The sequence below is a fragment of the Strigops habroptila genome, chromosome 5, assembly GCF_004027225.2.
Source record: "Strigops habroptila isolate Jane chromosome 5, bStrHab1.2.pri, whole genome shotgun sequence".
In the NCBI taxonomy this organism is placed as follows: domain Eukaryota; kingdom Metazoa; phylum Chordata; class Aves; order Psittaciformes; family Psittacidae; genus Strigops; species Strigops habroptila.
Window position 1 is genome coordinate 12,723,341 of NC_044281.2, and position 22,218 is coordinate 12,745,558.

At 39.9% G+C, this 22,218-nt stretch overlaps 1 protein-coding gene across 7 annotated transcripts in view; it reads right to left on the reverse strand.

The window, feature by feature from the left end:
* ALS2 (alsin Rho guanine nucleotide exchange factor ALS2) overlaps positions 1 to 22,218 on the reverse strand; it is a 199,469-nt gene that overhangs the window by 18,982 nt on the left and 158,269 nt on the right. For 3 of the 7 annotated variants that reach the window (XM_030486699.1, XM_030486698.1, XM_030486701.1), the window contains 12 exons: positions 16,348 to 16,437; positions 14,034 to 14,188; positions 11,953 to 12,872; positions 9,184 to 9,544; positions 8,154 to 8,322; positions 7,575 to 7,671; positions 7,094 to 7,171; positions 5,991 to 6,167; positions 4,318 to 4,489; positions 3,742 to 3,922; positions 2,971 to 3,036; positions 307 to 469 (listed from right to left, as the gene is read on the reverse strand). In XM_030486699.1, coding sequence (XP_030342559.1) covers positions 307 to 469; positions 2,971 to 3,036; positions 3,742 to 3,922; positions 4,318 to 4,489; positions 5,991 to 6,167; positions 7,094 to 7,171; positions 7,575 to 7,671; positions 8,154 to 8,322; positions 9,184 to 9,544; positions 11,953 to 12,872; positions 14,034 to 14,188; positions 16,348 to 16,367 — 2,559 coding nt within the window. In that variant the 5' untranslated portion in view covers positions 16,368 to 16,437. Of the gene's footprint in view, positions 1 to 306; positions 470 to 2,970; positions 3,037 to 3,741; positions 3,923 to 4,317; positions 4,490 to 5,990; positions 6,168 to 7,093; positions 7,172 to 7,574; positions 7,672 to 8,153; positions 8,323 to 9,183; positions 9,545 to 11,952; positions 12,873 to 14,033; positions 14,189 to 16,347; positions 16,438 to 20,441; positions 20,862 to 21,106; positions 21,243 to 22,218 lie in introns of those variants that run through there. The other 4 variants (XM_030486697.1, XM_030486702.1, XM_030486700.2 and 1 more) reach the window with 4 other exon arrangements.

Sequence of the window (22,218 nt, forward strand, 5' to 3'; positions counted from 1 at the left end):
TGATGCCAGATGGAACTGAAAAGCAGCAGGCAAACATCTAAATAATCTATTTGCAATTAGGCTCAGGCACACAAACAAGTCCTGGCAGAGTAACAGGCTTCTACCTGTCATGTGATCTGTGCAGGTGTGGTGTGAGACTGCACAAATAAACGTGCACCATCCTCCCTGCAGCAAACACAAGCCTGAGGCAGCTTCTCTGAGGACTAAGCTATTTTTAATTACCTGGCGTTTACTTCACACAGTTACTTCCGAGCCCCAAGTTTCATGTGTGTATTTATTCAGATCTAGATAACAAAGCCAACTTACCACTTCAAAACATGTGGCAAGCTTTAGCAAAGTTCTAGCATAATTATGAAGTCGTCCAAACGGCATGAAAAACAGAGCATTCAGAACTTCCACTAGCTGGAGGTTTTCCTCATTCTTCTCAGACAGTTTCTGTAACAGCTCCTGGTTTTTACTCAAGAAGTCTCTAAATGATGGGACCATTGGGGAACAGAGGGAGGAGAGAAGAAAAAAAGAAAGACAGCAAGACATCAGTGATGTTTTGTATAAATGAGCTCAGAATGCCCCTTTTTGGATTATGATACACCAATACAAATTATAAAGGCAAATGCATGCTGCTTATTAATCTATTCCCAATTTAGTTTTGGAAGTATAGCAATACAGACATGTAGCTCTTTTATAACTCCAACACAGAACTTTTTTTGCTTCTACTCTCACATGCTCAGTCATTAAACTGGTTGAAAAAAGTTGACCAACTTGCCCCACTTGGAGAGTAAATGCCTTTTTCCACTTTAACACTTGATTAGTAAAAGAGCTAACAAGCGGAATGACCTCCCCATTATTCTAAGTTTCTAACGCTGTTGATTCATATAAGAAGGCCTGAAAGAATCTTAACTTGGTTCCAGTGCACTTCCCTAAATATACTGAAATAATCTCTTCCCCACCCCTGCTGTTCAAGGCAACTGACCAGTTTTTCCCCTAACTAGAAAAATTACATCCTACCTCAAAGAAAGGCAGGAAATCTGTTCAATCCTCAGTCTGATTTCCAAGGGGGAGAACTAATCTAGTTCAGAGAAGAAGAGGGAAATGATTCTGAAGACAATGTATTAACACACAAAACCAGGATTTCTTCATTAAGAGGAAAACAAACCTACTTTTCCCTCTCCTTCACCCTATCTGTGTGCACACATGTGCTAGCACATGATACATCTGCACTAAGGCGTATTCAGCTGACAGGCATTTAAACCACAAGCTGCAAGCATCAGGTGAGACTAAGAAAGCAGGCCCTAGGGACAGTGAAACAGATCAGAGAATTGCACAGCAGGGTCACTAAGAATCCTGTGTAATTAGCAAGATGCCATTTCACACATCAAAATAACATCTCTTTTCTAAGTCTGCTAATGATGTTTAAGAACTCTCTTGTTTAACAAGATTAAGAATAAAGTCTTCTTTTGAGAGAAGACCATATTTCTTAGTTTTAAATGTAATCACCTGGATGGCTTGCATTTTTAAACTGCTTTGAGACCCTCACATGGAGGTGTCTCTGTTGAAGTGTCAAATAATAACTGAATCATAAAACTCACCTACTTTTTCAGAGGACATGCTCAAAAATCTGCCAACAATGAAGACTGCTATTGAAGCTAGCACTTTTTTAAAGTTGGGACTACTTCTGATGCCTTCATATAATATCCATAAAATTCACAGAATATCCATGAAAGACAGGCTGACATCATTAAGCACTGACTTGAGACAGTATCCCTCGAGGAGGGGAAACTAGCAAAGAAATTGACTTCCCTTTGCAAATAACAGGAGAAAACTTCCAAGGCATCTCCTCCTTGAAATTTCAAACCCTCGTAAAAGTGCTGTTCACCTGAGACCCTGGTTGCATTAGGCAAAGCTGTGACACCTGACAGCAACAACTGATGTGATGAATTCACTAGAAGTAATTTCAGCATCCGCAATTTTTCAGTACTTATTATAAGTAAGCTTATACTTGAATTAAGAGTTCCTGTAAGCCACCCTAAAAATCTTGACACACTCAGTGTGTCTCTGCAGTGGGATTTGGTATTTACTCTTCGGCATTGGTCCTCAGGTGCAGAAGTTTCTTTGAGTAAGTACCTTCTAATACCACCATTTATACTACATTCAAAGTGCTCCATAAATAGCTGGAACAGATTTACTCCCACATTACAGAATATAGGAAGGAAGGAAGGAAGGAAAGCCAGCAATTCCTCAGACAAGTTAAAAATACCCTCATTACATCATTACAACTTCTTCACAGCACTAGAGTGAAAGATGCAGCATCATTACTTTACTTCCTAGACAAAAATACTATTGAACTGAGAAAAAAAGCTCTATGATCTATAAACTTCAAATACACCATCTCAGGACTTAAGATTACAATTCCTTCCTCACATTTAAGAGCATCTATGCGTAAAACAGAATAAAGCAACCTTGAGAGGCAGAGAAGACAGACATGCAGAAATGTTATTTTTGCATCACTTTAAAGCACTTCCTTAAACTTTAAGAATTCAAATGGAAGTAAATCCACATTATCTACTCTTCCTAATTCTTAAAGGAAAGGTTGCTGTTCTGTATTTTCCTGACAGTGACACTTGAAAGAATAAAATGCTAACAAACACTGAATAGATGATGAAAATATAACTCTAAGACTAAGCTTTCAAAAATCATTATCTGAAGTCTATTTACATTTCTTTCAAGGAATTTACCATAATTTATGCCTTTTTCCTCCTTTCTCCACCTTCAAGATAAAGTAACCAAACTCATTTAGCAGAATTTTAACCTAAACTTTTATAATATTTGAGAGGAAGTAATTTTTTCCTCATCTGATAGAGAAGGAATTAGTGTACTCAAGAAAGCTGAGACCAAGTCTCTGCATGTTCATTACACACACAAATCTTTAAAGTACAGATCCAAAATTCCTGAGAAGGGTAAAGGTTTGCTTACATTGCTGGCTTCGTGAGGAGTGTAAATCCTCCCATTACGAGGAAGTTTGTTACTGAAGTACAATACCTAAAATTGGGAAGAGCTTCAGTTACAAAATAAGAACGTATCTGGAACTTGCAACTGCTGTAATTTCCAACAGTTTACCTATGAGAGCTGTAATATCTTTTACTTCAAGTAATCTAAGTACTAGTGAAAATATTAAACAGTGAAACACTCAATGTTACTGGAACACTTAGGATTCACTTTCCACATGGAGCATAGAACACGCGTTACTATTCCACATTGCTGCTGCCATTAGCACAGTGCACAGACATCAGGGCAGAAGAATTGTCCTTCTGGGAGACAATTTTTTAGTTAATTACTATTGAAATGTATTTTGTAGCCCCAATAAACCCGATAAACTAAATGTATTTAGTAGCCTAGCCATAGTAACTCTACTACATTATATTACAAGATCCTTATTATTAAGCAATGAGCATGTCACCTTTTTACAGGTATATATACAGCAACCAAAGATGAGTTTGTACGTAGAGTTTTACATTAGGGAAGCTGAAGCTGTCCAGTGTGCTCCACTGGCAAAGACTTTGAAATACATAGCTCACTACAAAATTAATTAGTTTGTGTAAAACTCTCCATACATCTTAAATAGCAAGAATACAATTTGCACAAGTTAGTTATGTAGCTTTTCGTATGATCTGCTTTCCCCTAACTTGTTATGGTCAGTAGATTAAGCCTGCAGAGACTCGAGGTGAGAGGGAATTGGATACTTGCTCGGTGTAACTATCCAAAAAGAGACTGGAATGCTTCAGGATGGCCAAACTCCTGGCTTCTTTTACTCCATGAAGAAAGCTACTTAAAGAAGCTCCATGTTGACCAATGAGATAGCACAGCTTGCTGAACCTGCTTGCCATTTCCTGCAACAACTGGATTGTATTTGCATTGCCCAAATTATCTGTAACAGACCAGAAAGCAATTTCTCTTACCTTACGAAAGAGCAGCACCCATTAACAAAAGAGAATTACCAGAAGGTGCTGTTTAGATGTTTTATCAGCAATTTCACTTCATGGCTACATTACGCAGAACCAGGAATTCAACAATTTTAGACTGAATACAGTAAAAAGTAATTATTTCAGGTGAAACAGTCAGGAAAGTGCAAATACTAATAACATATTGCAGATGTCATAATGCAGCTGTATTTCACTAGTTCATCCAAATAGGGGAGAAAAGTAAGACCTTTATAAAGCTTTATCTAAAATATATATAGTTACTTTTAAATTTTGCATAAAGCAATCTGTTGTAGAACATAGGGGAAATAACAGAAAAGAAAATATTAAAAGAAGTTCTTACCTAAACCTAAAAGAGGTCTAAGAACCTGAGATTTGATCTCACTCAGTTTGAAATAAAACCTTCTCTCAGTAGAAGCCAACTCATGCAAACTGGCAATATATCCCATTACGTTTTTGTCTACTAAGACCAAACAGTTGTCACCACCAGCTATCACATTGCTTATGTATCCTATCTGAAAGGTGAAAAACAGAAAAGAAAAAACACCAGCTTAAATATTTTGTGTATACACTCCAACTTAAAAGTAGGGTGATGCAGAAAAAAGCATATCTTTAGGAGCACTAAGTGATAGTAAGTATTAATTACCTACAGTGACAAACAATCCATTCAATAGTGGCTTAATACAAGAATGACAAAAGTAGAAGAAACATTTATGAGACAATCAATGCTGTTCATTTCCTGGTACTGACAGAGCCTAAAAGACAATAAATAGACCATCTTTTAAGGTGATTCATACAACCATCTCATGGTTAAGAAAGAGTGACCTTAAGTTCAGTCACTTTAAGAATTGCAATATACATCATGCTTATACCAAAAATAATGATATTAAATAGTATCATTACAGCAGCTATTTCTCTTATTAATTACAAAGTGAGAATAACAAGACTTTAATATTATGACTGCACCCTGACCTATAGTCCTTTCTGGACCTAGAAAGACATCAATTTATCGATACAGGTATCAATAAACTGGACCAATACTAATAACTAGACCAACACCAGAAGTAGTATTTGAACAGGTATTAGTAGGTATTTGCTTTCCACATTATTTGGGAGAAAAATTCTTCTCTAAGAACAGCACAAGTGCCACTGATGCACTGTGGCTCCTCACTAGTTCTGGTTCACATGCAATACCATACAGTAATTCAGTCTAACCCAGAGTCTAAATCCCCATTCCTCCTCAAAATCCCTCTCCAACTGCTATTCTGCTCAACCTAGAGAAGTAGCAATGAGACCCAGAAGAGCTGAGACAGAGCTGCTTCTACCCTCCTGACCTCCTTTTTGTTACCTTAAACTCAGCTTGATCTGAAAACGTACAAACAACTTGAAAGAGGATGTGCAGCCAGAGTACACACTTCTCTATCATGCCAACTTCAAAGCAGGATACAAGATTCAGCTTGACGAAGAAAATTGCATAGGGGCACCTCCTCTCTCCCATAAACATGCAAATGCACATTTTGATGCCTTTGCTCCCCCTCTACACCCATGAGAAAGGGAGGGGGAGGGAAAGAGATGGTGCCAAACTCAGGGGTCCTTCTGCCCACTCACAAACAAGATGCACAGGAAGCAGAACAGAATAGAGCAGACAGTACCCTCAATCGCTTGATGAACAACAGGAAAATGAAGAGCAACAGCACTGAAGAATAAACACCTGAGGACGGTGGTGAAAACAGCACAACATAAGGGTGCACTTCTGCAGCATGCACACATGGAAGGAGAGTGAGTAGACACACTGGAAACACTTCCCTGCCTCTCAAACAGAAGGGAAGACCAAGAAACAGACAGGGAAGAAAACAATACTGGTAAGGCTTCCTCTCTGCCCTCCATACACTGTGCTCCTAATTTGGCTGCTAGAAACCAGTTACTTGACACCACTGCAGTTGAACAACCAGCTCTGTGCTATTCCCAAAAAGCATCAGTATGATTTGCACTAAACTTAGAGGAAATACTACTCACCTTACTACAGGATAGTAACAAAGCTGGACTCTTAGTACAGCTGTTTTCATACAAGCTATTTTCTTTTGTTGTCTCCTGGCCACTGTAATATAATCCAGGTTGAAAATCTTCCTCATCTGCTAAGAAGAGGGAATAATCTAGTCCTGCTGCTGTAGTCCAAACACCATTGCCACACACCTGAAATTCATGAGGAAGGAAAATCCATTAGAAATAACCACCCAAAGCTGGAAGGAGGGAAGAGTATTTAACTCTTCTAGCCACACACACACATAATACATCTGCCAAGAAAAACTACTGCAATAGCTGGTAATTTTTCAACCTCAGAATCTCGTAACAAATACACTTCTTGCATGTACACTGGAAACTGTCTTTCTTTCCAGTCTTCTTTCTAATGGCTGAATTTTTGCCTTGAAATTACAACTCAGTTTTATTTTCAAATGGGCATCAGGTGAGCTTGATTAAAGTTGGGACACTACTCTCCTTTCTACATTTAATTGGGACATCAATAAATTTGGGAGACAGTTATTATGCTGTACCTTAATTTACATAAGGTCTAAGCAGGAAAACTCTGCAGCTAGTTTTCCACTAAGACAAGCACCACAAAACCTAGGCAAGGGTCTGGTCTAACCCCAGAATCATTATTTGGCTATTCACTCAATGTGATGTGAAGTTCAAAACAAACAGAAAACCTACTGCCAAAACAGCTCTGGAAATACAGAAATGAACAAGAAATGTAGGCATGGCCTAGCAAAGCTAAAAATGCCAGAAGCAATTGCTTAGCATAAAACCAGTGTTCCAAAGTATTTAAAAGTTTCAGCACTACAACACTGGTGTCAAAGAAACCAAACACAATGTACAAGTGAAATCTGGTAAGAAGATACAACCAATCACATTTCTGTTTTAGAACTTGAAGGTGGTCAAAAACTAGTGGAAGTCTGGGTAAAGGATTTCTTGGGTGCATTTTTCACAAGCTCATCTAGGATCTTTTTCGCAGTTTAAGCACATGGATCCATAAACAAGGTCATCTTTTAGAAATCACTTTGCACTCACTTGTATAAGAAGAGACCCTCAACTGAAAGAAAAATGCAGAAAACAGGAAGTACCTTTGCCAGACGAGGGACTGTTGTCGGGGAGTTCAAGTGACCAAGCTGGCCGGAGGTATTACTGCCCCAAGAATACACCTGTAAGAAACACAGCTAAACATCAGAATGCAAGTTTGCATACATGGACACATACTGAACTGTAGTAGTACAACACATCGAGTGTACACACTCACAAAGTCAAGGGTATAAGATTCATGTACCAAGAAGCACTTTCCTAATCTCCACTGTCTTCCTATGTTCTCAAATTGTCTTCTCATATTCAGAAGTGGAATGCACCAAATCAAGTCATGTCAGTCTTTAAACATAATGTTGATGGTACATGCAGAACTTCAGCAGTAATAGAATTAAAATTCCACACTGCTTCCAAGTTGCCTCCCACAAATGGGAACAAGAGATTAGAAGCAAAACCCCAAAACCTAGGAAACACCAAATGTGACAATTATGTCACAGACAAGGAATAAATGATAACAAATACTTGTACCTGAGATTTGGCAGTGAGTGCTAAGGAATGATGGCCACCAGCAGAGAGATGAATCACTTCTTTACCATCTAGGCTTTTCACACATAGTGGCTGAAGCCTGTCAATCCCCAGAACCCATAGGAGATGGTGGGAGGGCGAAGAAAAAAAAACCATTATCAAGTGCACTCTTAACACAGAAATAAATTCCAAGTTTTGTTTGGTTTTTTTTTTTTTTTCCCCAAAACAAGTCAGAGAAAACAAATATACATGGAGTCTTTTGGCAATAAACTAGCTTGGTCAAAAAGGTCACAAAGGGCACAAGTTGATGATAAATCTCATCTTAATTTGGACAAAGTCAAAATATCACCAAACTCCTAGAGATTTCAAGGAGAAAAGTCGTAACTAATTGACATTCAGTAACAATAGAGTAACAAAATGTGTTACTTGGAGGAACTTAGGTCACAAGACTTAAAAGAACAAGAACACAACGCAAGGTAGCTGACCAAATTTGAGAATTTGAGGAAGTTTAATACTCAAAGTTTTCTAGTGACCTACTGAATGAAAGAATAAAACATCAAATATTAATCAAAGAAATCTCACCTTGGCAGAACATCACCATGCCCTAGCTGTCCTTCCTTCCCCTTTCCCCAGCTCCACACCTCCGTTCTTAGAGAGGGTAAAAGAGCATCAGCCTCACCACTGTAGGTTGGAGTCAGAGCTACAGTCCTCATTTTTGCCCGCCCTACCTTCCGTAAGAGCCTAGGAGAAACTGAAAACAGGCCGAGAGAGAGAAAAATTGCTCATCATTTTAGGTAAATATATCACTCAGACTGTGTTACACAGTAACAGCACTATTTGAGAACTGATCAAGACTTCTTAAGGAGGTCTTAAATAAGATTGAGAGCAAAAGCTGACATGCAAGAAGATAGGTTACTAATACACGGAAGTAACGTATGTTAAAAGTAGACAGATCCCAACTAGCTTTTACCAGCTATTAAAGGCTAACAGGCCTCTGAGAACTATGCAGTTCTACCGAAGCAAATGAACCGAAACAAACTGTGCATTAAAAAAGTGGATTATGAAAGAAAATACATCCTTGCAGTGAACAAAAGTTTTAAATAATTCCTAAAATCTCCCCTCAGATCCAAGATCAATATAGAACTAAACCATGTACCCATTCGGAGCAATTAACACTAGAATCTATGAGGTAAGAAGGTCATTAGCTTTGAAGTCTGGCAGTAGGAACTGGAGTATTTCTAGGTCCCTGGCTCAAAACCAGCTCGGTGTAATAGGGATTACAGGCCAAACAGATTTTTATCTGCTATGCAACCTATATGAAAGACAGTTTGCTGTCATTTTGCAATAAAACGCCCAGACTACCACAATGTGCCCACTTTACCTTACTTTACTAAGAACATTCATAAGCCCGCTACGCTTTTGGTTGTCTTAGCATGCAGTATCTGCTAGTCTTCACTCCCTCAAGTCCCTTCAAGTCCTACGGTATACTTTATAATACAGACACCTTTGGTAGATAATTAGACTTGTGTTCAATCAGTGTTTTATTTTCCAGTTACAAATGTCCACATTATTACAACTTTTCCAGTTGGCTTTCCCCAACATGCTTTTTTACCTTGTGACAACAAGCCAGGCAGGGAAAGCCTTCGACTTCCTCCTTCAGATTCCTCCTCTCTAATATCTACTAAACTGGAACTCTTCTTCCCCTGCATGGATTCCTGTCTGACCTGCTCTTCTCGACTGTCTTTCAGAGCTTCAGGCCCTGGGGAACCACCGCCAGACTGAGATCCTGATTCACTTGGAGGTGCGCCATAGAAGTTCATTACTTTCTTCAGAGACAGTGCTCCAGCTTCATATGTAGCAGCTACTCTCACTCCAACTGCTGATGCACAAGAGGCCACCAAGCTGTTCAAGGCAGATGTGCTGGTACCTGGAGGGCCAGGGATACAAGCACCGAGTTGTTCTTCTTGTGAAGGCTAAAATCAAAGAAAAATTAAAGACTATCACACCAGACAGCATATAACAGTAGGATGATGATATACACATTCACTACTCAAACTATATGCTATACTGAACAGACATTATGAGAAAGTTTTTTATACTTAGGCATGCATCTATTCTTCAGAATCATATCTTTTTAAGGTAGGACCAAGGACCATTTCTACACAGACTGGGCTTTGTCTGCTGCAGTTGTCTAGTGCAAACTCATCCATTAAAGACTGCGGGTCTGTTTGTTTGGGTTTCTTTAAACACACACACAAAAAAAGTCTTTCCAAACAAATAGAAAAAGATAAAAAGGGATTTTATTTTAGGCTTATTAGCAGCTTCTTCACCACCAATTAAAGTGCATCAGTCAGCATGCTGTATTTACAGAGAGGTAAGTTCTCTCTTCAATATGTTAAAAGGAAAACAGTGATTCATGGATTCATTTTGCAAGGTCTATCCAAGACCTTGTGGGGCCTATGTGTTCCCTCACGCTGCTGTTGTATCCATATAAAGCTTGGTCAATAATCATCAAGTCACACTAGGGACAAACTAACTGAAGGCAATTATGAGTACCAGCATGTGGTTACCTATAATAGCAATTAATTTACCCACCAAATTCACAAATAATGCACAGGACTATGTACCAAATAGTCTGAATGTTAAAACAAAGACAGTAAAGTCCCATTTTCCCACCTAATACATGGTGTGAAGTAATATTATTAATATCACATCCCATTTTATTCTACAAGAAGGAAGACAATCTTTGACTTCTCTTTTTGTGAAAGGTTAAGCTAAAGGATTGGGCTTGGTCCTTACCAGCATTTCATTCCTATTTGTAAAAGACATGCCTAGCAATACAGAAAAGCAAACTCAATTTGCATAGGAAAGCAAAGAGAAACAGAGGATTTTACTAATGCTGAAACACTACATTAGTTCTCAGTTCTGCTCTTCACATGTATGCTCAACTCTGTTAAGATTCATTGAATCAGTTCCAGGCTTATTTATTCCTGGAACTGTAGAAGGGAAGCAGTACTCTGGAAGCATTCCAGGAACAAGGAATTGAGAAAGGGAGCATGAAACTACACACTTCAGTCATTTGCTAATGGGAGGAGCTCTCCCAGGAGTCTGAGGGGCATGCAACTGCTAGAATGCATTTTAATAGCAAAAAGCAAAAGGAAGGACAACTGTGTTCACACATGTTTATTTCTCTGAAATAAATTTACCTCAGAATAGGAAAACATAACTTGCTGAATCACCAAATTACTGGACAGTTTGTTTTAGTTTTAATACTACCTTTTTTCCCCCAATTAGAGGTGGTAACAAAAATCAACTATTTATTAGGCACTGTAAAACTTATCTCCCAGAACCACTTTGAAAACCTCCTTACTGTAACTATTAAGAAAAATTAAAGAAATCGATGTCTACACCATCCTTCATATGACAAAAGACATTTTCAGAATTCTGCTATAAATTTTGCATCCTGGGCCACAGAGTGACAGATTTCCCTACAGACATTACCTTTACCATATGCCACCCAGCAGGACAGTACTTGTGTAGGGACTGCCAGGCTGCACTGTAAGATTTTGGATTGTTTTCTGTCCAATAGCTTTTGAGTTTTATCTTCTTCCTCCCACCCCAAATAAGATTTTTTTTTTTTTTCCAAAGTGGAAAATGTAGTATTTTGGCAGAGAGCTGGAAGCAGCTTTTGAACCTTGCGATGAAGGTTCAAGAACCAGAAACCAAGAATGAACTTAAGCATTTTCTGATGCTTATTAAGAAATTATTACTTTACTGTTCTGCTATGGCATCGAAATAGCATCGTTGAACCATCTTCCACATCACACAGAGTAGTACTTCTGTATTTCCCATCCCTGTTTATGAGTTTATGCCACCCCTACATGATTAACATCAGAAGCCTTTTGGTCAATACTAACATTACCTTTAGTATCTTTTCTTGCAATCTAGAATTTTTAATTCATTGAGCAATTAGATTTGTGAGGGATTCATTCCACATTTAGAAAATAAAGTTTTACCTTAAAGGTAAGTTGGACAAGTACCAGCTTCCTGCCCCACACAAATGGGAAACCCATGTATTGTAAACCAGCTAGAGCATGGGAAATTGGCTTACATGGCTCTGGTACTGTGAATCAGAGGAAGAAGAGAGACTATAGCAGAGTCAAGGCTGCCCACATTAAAGCCTTACAAGTGAACAAGGATGGAGGACAAAAAAATCTTCTGCTTAAAAGTTGAGAACCATCACTGAGAAAAAACACTCTGAAACCATGGGAACACCACAGCTACATTAAACTAACAGAATCTTTCACTTGTGAAAAGAGTAACATTGTCATGTATACAAGAAGAGTTGTAGCAAAGTTAGAGCTCGTTACAAGGTACCAACCTGCTCAGGTTCTGGGCAGATGTTTTTCTCCAGGCTCTCACTTAATGAGTGATCTGATAAACTGATTAAGTACTCTTTCACTCCTTTTTTGTCTGGGAACAGAATATTTCCAGGACTAGAAATTCCACTGTCTTCCTGCCCATCGTTACTGGAAAACACACTTGCTCCATCAGCTTCTAAAGCAACAAGCGTATGTTCTTCCACAAGTGGTTTCTGAGAGTCTTCACTTTGGCTACTTGATAGACTTTTTCCTTCCAGGGTCTCCAGTGAGGGACAGAACGCATGGCTTTCTGGTCGGTTATCGGACAGTGCTACGCCCAGTGGGCAACAGTGACTATCTGAAATGATGACATGATCTTCCTTGTCCGTCATGGTAATGAGGAGTTGGCTGCAATGATTGCACCTCTCTGGGATAGGTTTCATTTCCTGCACAGGGAGACATTGTACCAGAGCCAGGCTGTGGTAGGCTCCACAGGCAATCTGGAGCACAACGCGCCCTGCCAGGTGCTCTACCTTCTGTGGCTTTGTTACTGGGAAAGTTGTTGTTATGAGACCGAGCTGGCAGCCACTCCCCCAAGCCCATATCTCTCTGCTTAGTGATAGTGCCAGTGTGTGTTCCTCTCCACATGCTAGCTGCAAAATCCTTACTGATAACAGAGGACTGGTTTCAGAATCAGAAATACTGATGGGTTGTGGCTCTGGTACACATGGCTGATTAGCAACTGCACACTGGCCAGCAGAATTGTTCCCCCACATGTACACCACACCACTTTCTGTTACGGCTCCATTATGGAAGCTGCCAGCTGCCACTGTAATAACATGATGCCCAAGCAAAGTATTTTCTAAGATAGGGCTATTAGCACATGACTCCTCCGATCCTGATCTCCAGGGCAGTTTTCCAAAGCTGTAGACCTCTCCACCTGGGAGAAACAAAAACAAAGAACAACCTAGCATGAGTCTAATGAAATTAAACCAAAACTAGGATGTGAAGGGAAATTCAGACAGATACCACTTTTTAGCTTACTCCAGGCTCAGTGAAACTATCACTATTCATCTATGAAGACTGCTGGCTGCTCTCTGCTATTGCCGCTATGTTCTATACCTCATGTTAACGTTACCCTGTGCACCCATGCACTATTGAACAAAGTAATGTCTTTCTGCTAAAAATTCTACTGTACCCAAGTGTATTTATTGGTCCTTTCTATTTTAAGAACATACAACCATGCTTGAAGAGCATGACGAAGTACAGAGCTCATCTCTCTTTGCAGTGATCTAGCATTACCAAACTGTATTGTTTGCAACCCTACAGTAAAATAGCATTGTCCTATCAGGTGGAAGTGGTCAAGGGGTGTGTATAAATGTATCTTGCCACTGGTTTGATGTTATACTGCAGTCTCTCCAAAATATCATTACCTTTATCTGAAAAGATTGGAGCACTGCCAGTTCAAGTTACTTTGCTAAGAAATCTATTTTTGAAATGAACAGTTGTTTCCACAGTGATAGAAAAAACTGTAAATCATATCCACAAACATCATCCTTCATGGGGCAAGAGCACACACAGAAAGACCTTTTAATTGCAAAAGAAACATGTTCTATAAAAGCCACTGGAGTTCCATAACTCCAGTAGAGAAGAAGTGATTAAGGCAAACTCACCAATAACTTGGATTCTGTCCTTCAAAAACATCAGAGAAAAATCAAAGCAGCAACTTCCAACTTAGTTTTTACAACTGTATGCCCACTGATCAGTACAACGACAGAGCTATGCAAACACTTAAAGGGACTGGCTTTTAGAAATCAAGCAGCATCATTTTGAATTAACACTATTCAGATTACCATCTTTAAACAGGAAATCCAGAGACATTGTTAAGAAAGAGTATGAAAGAAGACATTAGGCATATAACTTCTACTCCACACAGTTTTAACTAACTAAGGAAGAAACACTGGCGAAGGTAAAAATCTCACCCTTTAAATGTTGTACATGAGACACAGATAGAATGAAAAAGAAAGTCTAAAATAAGAAAACTTTACAATAACTAAAGCTTGTTACTGCCCCAAATCTTTACAATTAAGATGCTTATTACCTTCTGTTAGAAGTAACCCATGATGTATTCCAAGGGCTGCCTGTAATATAGTCTTTCCACTGAGGCCTGGAAGCCTTTCTGGAGTTACAGAGCAGGAACCAGCCTTCCAAACATAGACCAGGCCTCTCTCTTTGGCTCCTTCTGCCTCTTCTGAGCTACAAAAAGATTGGGGGAATACAGAATCCGCTTGAAGTTTTCTGTAGTTCAGTAACGCATGGTTTGCTTTTCACAGGTGTAAGAAAGGCTTAGTAGTTCAGGCATTAGTTTTAATTTCAGAAAGCCAACATATTTCACTTACAATTTTGTAATCTTACTTTAAATGTTATTTAAATGAAAACCAAGTATCTTCTATTTGAAATAATTAGGTTTCTTTTTCATTTGTACTTTACTACCTGAAAAGCAGATGATCTTGTCACTAGTAAATTTAAAGATACATTTATTCACAACTGATATAGCCTTTATGTTATATATTCTATTTGTTGCTCACAGCAAGGAGATCAAATTAATACACAGTTCTGCCATTGTATGCCAAAGGAGACTGTTGCATCAGTTCCACCCACATGTAAGCAACCCTGTTCTTATCTGAACAATGAGATTTATAATGTTAACTCTTCTGTGTTAGAAAGCAGAACGAACATTTCTGGTTTATTAGGTTTTATTTATGTTTTCATTGGGGCTGGGGTTTTTTCCTCTTTTAATTCTTAATAAGTTTCTTTGATTCAAATAAGCCAGTCGTTCAAATCAATTGAACTCAGAAAAAAAAAGATCCTGAAACTGTATGGAAGTATCTGGGCTTGCAGGACTGACTGGAACTAGCTGAAGTTGGTTTAACACTTCAACACACTCTGGTTTGAATGCTCAATCAGCAACTTCTCCCATTCAGCACAAAGAAATTCCTCAAAACTTTGACAAGCAGCACATGGTTTTAATAATTTGTGGAATCACTGGATTTAAACAAACACAAAAAGTCAGTTTAAACATCAGTATACACTGACAGCATTAAAGTTAAATTAAGTTAAATGAAGAGTTTTCTTCCAGTTTAAAACTTTATATAGGATAGACTTATCCACCCTGCAGGAAAAAGCAGGTTTAGCTCCTTATTTACCAAGTCATTACTCCCCACATAAACCAGTTCTTGCAGCTTTGCATGAACTTGTGAAGATAAATATATAAGGCAGCGAGAAAAGCTTTGACAGACTGGCAATCTTTGTCTAGAAGAAAGGGCACAAATAAATACATTCCGAAACTGAAGCAAACCCAGGAAAAGCTAGTCTGATAGGCTGCACTGTGGACAACTTATGCAAGTAGCACATTCAAAAGCCATAAGGCTCTACTCATGCAGGCAACTGATTTTTTAAAACTAAAAATGTTGCTACCTGTAGTGCATAGGATGAACAATACCTTTTCCCAATCTGCCTCTGAAACTTTCAAGATGATAATAACTATGAGAGAGAATTCCCTCTCTTAGCTCCTGTGCCCATCCCCAAGGAAAAAAGAAAAAAGAAAAGAGAGAAAAAGGTGACAGTCAAGAACTCTTCTAAAATTCAGATAAGTCATTTAATCCAAACATCATACATGGTATTAAAATGCAGAGTCCATCTTGCATTCTAAATACCTCGGACTTGTGCTTAGAATAGAAGTAAATTAAAAAGGAACTAATTGAGTAATATATAGGCCAGAAAAAAGTCAGAAAAAATCCAACATCAGAATTAGGCCATTTAACCTAAAATCAAAATGCGGATTTTTTTCAGATGGGCTAAGTACACCAAAGAACACAACACAATATCAAAGCTTTATCATCAACATACGGTGCGTTAAATTCAGTACAAAAGCTCATTTTGGGGCTTTTACCCATGTAAAAGATCTTCAGAGAACAGCTTAAGACAAATCTGGACATTGCCATACCAGGATCTATTAGGAGACACTAATTTTCTGTCCCAAAAACATCTGACCTCTGTCAGGTATCTTAGTGGAAGAAACAAGCAGCAAAAGAATAGTCTACTGCAGGGCTATTGATCCAGAATCAAAATTCACAGGTACAGATAAGATTTACTGTGCACCAGAGAATGTTACTTACAAGTTTTTAGTCTATGGCTATTCCTCCACAAGTTACAACCACCAACTTAAAGAAGTTGCTCTTGTAGTAAACTGAGTGTTTCAGACATAACTGAAGCTAGAGCTAAGTTACTCCTCCTCTTCCCTTTAGTGTCAGTTATAAAGAGTACGCTGACATCACTTAATAATTTTACAGGATGATTGTGAGTTGGCATATTTCAGAGAGCCTCTGTGGCTTCACCTGGCTGTTCATTCTCACCTTCTTTCCTGTGAGTCCATCTGTCAGTGGCAGCACTCCATCACCACCAAATCATTCCTCTTTCAAAAGGAACAATGTAATTTCTACAAACTGCAAAACATAAGAAACCAGCCATTTAATTGCAAATCACATTAAACCGAAAAAACCACAAAACCCACACCACCACTGAAAAAAAAGAAACCACCACAAAAGAAAAAAAAAACCCAAACCAAGAAGCAAAGCTTTAGATCCTGTGTTAAATGAGCACTTCCACAACACTAGGATGGTTGAAATATTTAGCTCACTCAGACTGAGTTGGCAGACAAAAGCTAAACAGCAAGACTTGTCCTAACTACTCATCTCGCAATAGGTCTATTGTAAGAAGAGACCGAACAAAACCTAGTTCAAAGGCAGAAATTAACATTAATCACTCTGTAATTCTCAGACCACCACTCAAGAAACATCAAATTGATCCATTTTCAGACTAAGATAAAAGTCTATGCTCAAGCTAAATTTATAAGGTAAACCAATTTGTATGAGCAGAAAATAGTTGAGTTGAAGTCATAACCATATTCCCAACCAAACCACATGTTACTATTAGAAGGTACAGTTCTATTAAAGCCTATGCAGAAATCCAATTAAGAGTTCAAAACACTTCTTCCTGCAATCTGGTTGCAGAGTATCTGTGAAGATATGATAAGACCATGGAAGCAAAGGAGAAAAAAAGTGGCTGTTCCATTTACGCTTTTATCCTTTCAGATTGAGAGTTCACCCTCACACCTTTCCATCTTCGTGAAGATAACTTCTTATTACTTTTTGAGTAACAAAACAAAGCTACAGTTAATCTGTTAATCTTTGTTTCTTTTATTCTGTTTGGCTTTTTAATATTGAAAGAACTGTAATTTTCCTTGATCTACTGCCTTACTAGATGAAGCATTAAAACTTTTAGTTACATTAATACATGTAATTATATTTATTCAAATAAAATAAATAAATTCTTTAGCCCTTTTGCTTTATTATAGTTGCTGTCTAATATCCACTGTAACAAAAGCAGAAATTATTTAATATAATGGTCTTTTAAGACATCTCCAAGAAAACATCCAGAATAAGTAGCCTGAAGCTCCTACACACAGAAAATCGAAAGAAAATATGGCCAGCCTTGATTACAAGAAACAATACATGCAAACCTGTAATATGCATACAGAAGTTTCAGTTTGCTTGGAAATAGTGATCTTCAAGTTGATAAATAATTGAAATAACAGAAATCCCAACACTTTCACTAGACTGCTCTGAATAAGGAAGTACCAAGCAGACTTTTGTAGGCAGAAACAGCAATACATCATGCCAGGTGTTTCCAGTTTTCCAAACACAGGACTAAAAATAGTGGATTTGGCCTTCAGGGTTGGCAAAGAACATATCGCAAAAAGATAGAGCGCCACAAACCCATGAAAACAAATTAGCATATTAGAGTAGTATTGTGGTAAGTCATATGCACCTTGCTCTGAAAAAAATTCAGAGCATACTTTCTAGGAAAGAAAGGCACACTTGTCACCAGAAAGATACTGCTTTCAAGACATTTCTGTCTCTCCTTCCTCAACTCCCACAACTGTAAAAGTTAACTTTTAAAATATTAACAGAGGAAGTCTCACAAATGCAAGGAAACTGTCATGCAATAATTCAGCAATGGAGGTGTTGATGAAACATCAAAGGAAAATGGAAGTGCAATCTGGAACTTAAACTCTCTGATGTGTTCTTGCTCAGAGTAAAGCACATTTGGGGATTTTTATTTTTTTTTAGCCTGCTGAAAACTACCTAACCCTACAATTCACTCTCTTGAAGTGCTGGCACTTCTCCTCTGTGAAGGACACTAGCTTCACATAAAACTATCCAATGGGTTGGTGAGTAAGACAGAGATGGGAGCTTTGACAGAGTCAAAGTATCAACAATTGTATGATTTACATCATATATACTTATTTAAAAACAGGGAACTGAGGCTTAAAATTCCTGGCTTCTACAACTGGGGGGGGTCTTGTTTTGAATCTTGCATTTTCATGAGCTTCAACTGCACAAAAATTTACTGCAATTCTCATGAAAGCTTCTGATTGTAACAAAACAAAGTTAAATATTCATTAGTTAAACTTATTATTCAAAGTTAAAGCCAGGCATCTGATGAGCTGTTTTGCAAGATCTCACTTCAAGGCCCAATTGAAAAATGATTTATGCAATTATTAAGAAACCTGCAATGCTGATGAACTAGAAATGAAGAGAGTAAGTTGATGGTGGTGATATATTTGGTCTTCTTTACAGAAGCTCACAGTTAAGGATGCATTACTAAGCATTCATTTGTATTAGGGAAAATGAGAGCCCAACTGTTTTCTTTCCACAAATGAGACACCTTTAAGACATTTATAAATAATTTTCAAGTTCAGTGCAAGTTTTCATTCACTCCTAGGAGAGTGCAACATTATTCCCATTTCACAGCTAATACAAGATACTAGTCATTTGGTCACAGCCTCAAACTAAGTAATTATAAAAGTTTCTTCCTCCCAGTAGGAATATACAGTTTTCCTTGCAGGTTCACATTTATATACTAGTTAGTTGTAGCATTACACATACACTATTTCTTTTCCACTAAGATTACCTGAATTGTTACTAGATTTAATATTTGTATAAGTGAAGGGCCAGGCACACTACATCATTGCCGTGGTATGGAAGATAGGCATGACACCAGCACCTGCACTGCCCTGCCCATACATTCACTTTTTAAATTCTGGGGATTTGTGCTACAGACAGATGGTCACTAGTGTGACACTGAGGTCGTAATCCCCATTTACAGAGTAGAATGCGAATTCAAATTCTCCAGAAATCAAACACTACCACACCATAATAACTGCTATGGCAGGGACTGACGTGGAGTAAACATTACTCTCATTGCTATGGGACTGCGTCCTTCACTGTCGGTGACCATTCTTTAATAAGCATCCTAGGTATAAAAGTCATCTTACATTCAGTGCTGAACAGGAACAACTGGTATGCCCCTGACTTTCAGAAATACTAGAACTCCCATCAGCCTTACGTGCTTATTTACCTGCTACAGTTAATAAATACCACAGTACTTCCACAGCTTTCAGACATGTTAAAAACACATTTTTAATAAATTTGTTGCATCTCATTCAGCGATAACTTACACTTCGAAGAGTGCAAGTTTGCTATACAAGATTCTCTACTGAGGTTCTGAAGGAGGTTACCCCCAAGCTTCCCAATTCAAAACAGAATTGTCAACATCAGCCTTGTCTACATATGTCTCATTTATCATTGCTAACTGTGGTTCACATGCAATGTGTTACCACTCCAAGAAGCCCTTGTGATTTGGTCAGCACCAACTAAACAACCACTATTTTTAACATTATGTGATTAAGATCTGCTCAGAACAAAACAAAACAACTTGTTACCAAAAGACAGCTGCAATCCCTTCAGATGTGGGCTCAAAGCTTTCAATGCTGGTTCCAGTGAATAAGGGATGGTAACAAACAAGATATAACAGCAAAGAGGAAACACAATAAAGAAAGGGCCAAGTATCAGCTAAAAGAACATAGCTGAAAACTATCTGCTATAGCACAGAATTAATAATTTAAAGTTTACCAAACTCATAAGAGACTAAAAAATTTCTGAATATCCCTTTCTCCTCTTTCCTTTTGAAATTAGACCTTAATTCAGGCACAGGTTCAGGTGCTTCCCCTTCTCTAAACAGTTAACTCCCCAGAAGGACGGTAAGTACAGCAAATTCCCATAAGTTGATGCACTGCAAAAGCAGTCATCAGCCACCAATTCTCTATGACTACTCCAGTTGCTCCTCAGCTGCTCACCACAGTATTTTTTGTGCTGTGAGGTCTGTGAGAGTGGCAGGATGCTATGTCACCTGTACACCACACTGCACCCACACCAGGACCATCGTTCAACAGATTCTGAAAGTTGAAACAGCATTTACTCCTGAGCAACCAAGTCATGCAAAGAGAAAGGACTCTGAAATGAAAGTGTAATGAGATAAAGAGCATACTGCTTAAAGTATGCCTTAAAAACTCCCGTCAAGAAGGAGTCGTCCTTTAGGAACCTACATAAAGGTCAACATCTCTGCTCCACCAGCCTCTCAGAGTTAGACAGCCAGCATCTTCAGTCAGAGCTCTTGAGCCTCCCCACCAGCTTCTCACGCCCAGTCCCAGGCTGAGCAGGGGCCTGTTCCCTGATCAGCAGCGCGCCACAGCAGCACACCATCTCCTGCCTACAGCTCAGGTGGTGCGGGAGCCGCAGACAGCGTCGGGCCGGTCCTCGGCGCTCCGGCCAGGCGGCTTCCCGCCACGCTGCCGCGCTCCCCGTGTCCCTCCAGGAGAGGAGCCCTTCCCCTCGCCGCTCCTCGTGCCCCTCCAAACTTCCCCCACCTGTTGCCCGGCAGCCAGGGCAGCCCCGGCCCCGCCGGAGCGGCTCCCGGGGCACAGGCTTGGGGACGCGGCGCCACAGGCAGGGGCCGAGCCGGCGGGAGCCGCTGAGGGGGCGCGCGCGGCTAACGGCAGCGCGGAGCCGTTGGGGGGGAGGAGGGGGGCGGGGAAACGACACCCCCTCCACACACTCCCCCCTCCCCCCGGACAGGTCGGCGCCCCACGTGACTCAAGCTCCACTCCTCCCCACGGCAGGGTGCGCGCTGCCCCGGCACCTCCCGCGGCTCCCTCCCTCCCTCCCTCCCTCCCTCCCGCCGCCGCCGCCGCCGCCGCCGCCGCCGCCTCACCGGGCGCCGCGCTCGCTCCCACCGCCGGTCCCACCGCTGGCTCCCGAGGCGCGGATCAGCTGATTCACGCGGGGGCGCGGGCGGGGCCTCCGCCGTGCAGGGGGGGTGGATCCCGGCGTCGGCCCGCGCGCGCAGCGGCGCTGAGTAAAGAGGCAGCAGGGGTGGAGGCGGGATTCGGCGGCCGCGACGACGGGTCCCGGCCCGGGACAAAACAGTCGGAGGGCGAGACCCGCCTGAAGCGCGGGGGCTCGGCCGCGTGGTGTTGGTGTTGCCGGCACGCTGGGGGCAGCGAACGGCAGAGCCGTGAGGCTGGTTGTGCAGCGCCACCCTTACCGTGTCGGCCCCAAGAGTCAGGGACATGTCACCTGAACGTGTATGGCAAAATATTTGGGGCACAAATAAAGAACGAAGCCGTAACCTACACAGGAAGCCTGACCAATACCCAGTAATAGCCTCTCGTGCTCCATAAACCCTCTGAGTTCAGCTACTGGTTTAAATGGGAGCAGGCCAGTACCACAGTTTGCTGACCCAGGGCCCTCCTACAGGACAAGCCTTCCCTAAGTAGTATACATGCACATGTAGGTGTGCATTAGATGTCTACATGTGCATGTACAAATTGTGCACACATGTACACCTATATGTGTTTATACATATTATATACATACCTATATGTGTATATACATGCTATTATGTATATACGCCTGTACGTGTATGTACATACTATTATATATACATCCGTCTGTGTATATACATACTACATACATGTGTTTCTACTTTAAAAAGCTCTGCAAAATGTTCTTTTTATGTTATGTCTGCACTTGGAAGACTATTTCTTATGTTGCCTGAAGCTTTCCTTTAAAAACCATGGTTCTGATGACAGGTATAGGCTCTCCTTTATAAACTCTTTACATTTTCTATGGATAACTGTTAAACATTTCTAGTAGAGTGTTTCACGTGCTAACTGGAATGAATACTCCATTTGATTTTAATTTTTTTCAATATCTGGAATCACCAGCTATTACTGTGCTTTCTTCATTTACCAGCTCTTGCTAACTGGCAAAAGCTGCATGACTTTTCTTTAACAGAGTGATTCCCCTCTACTCTCTAACACA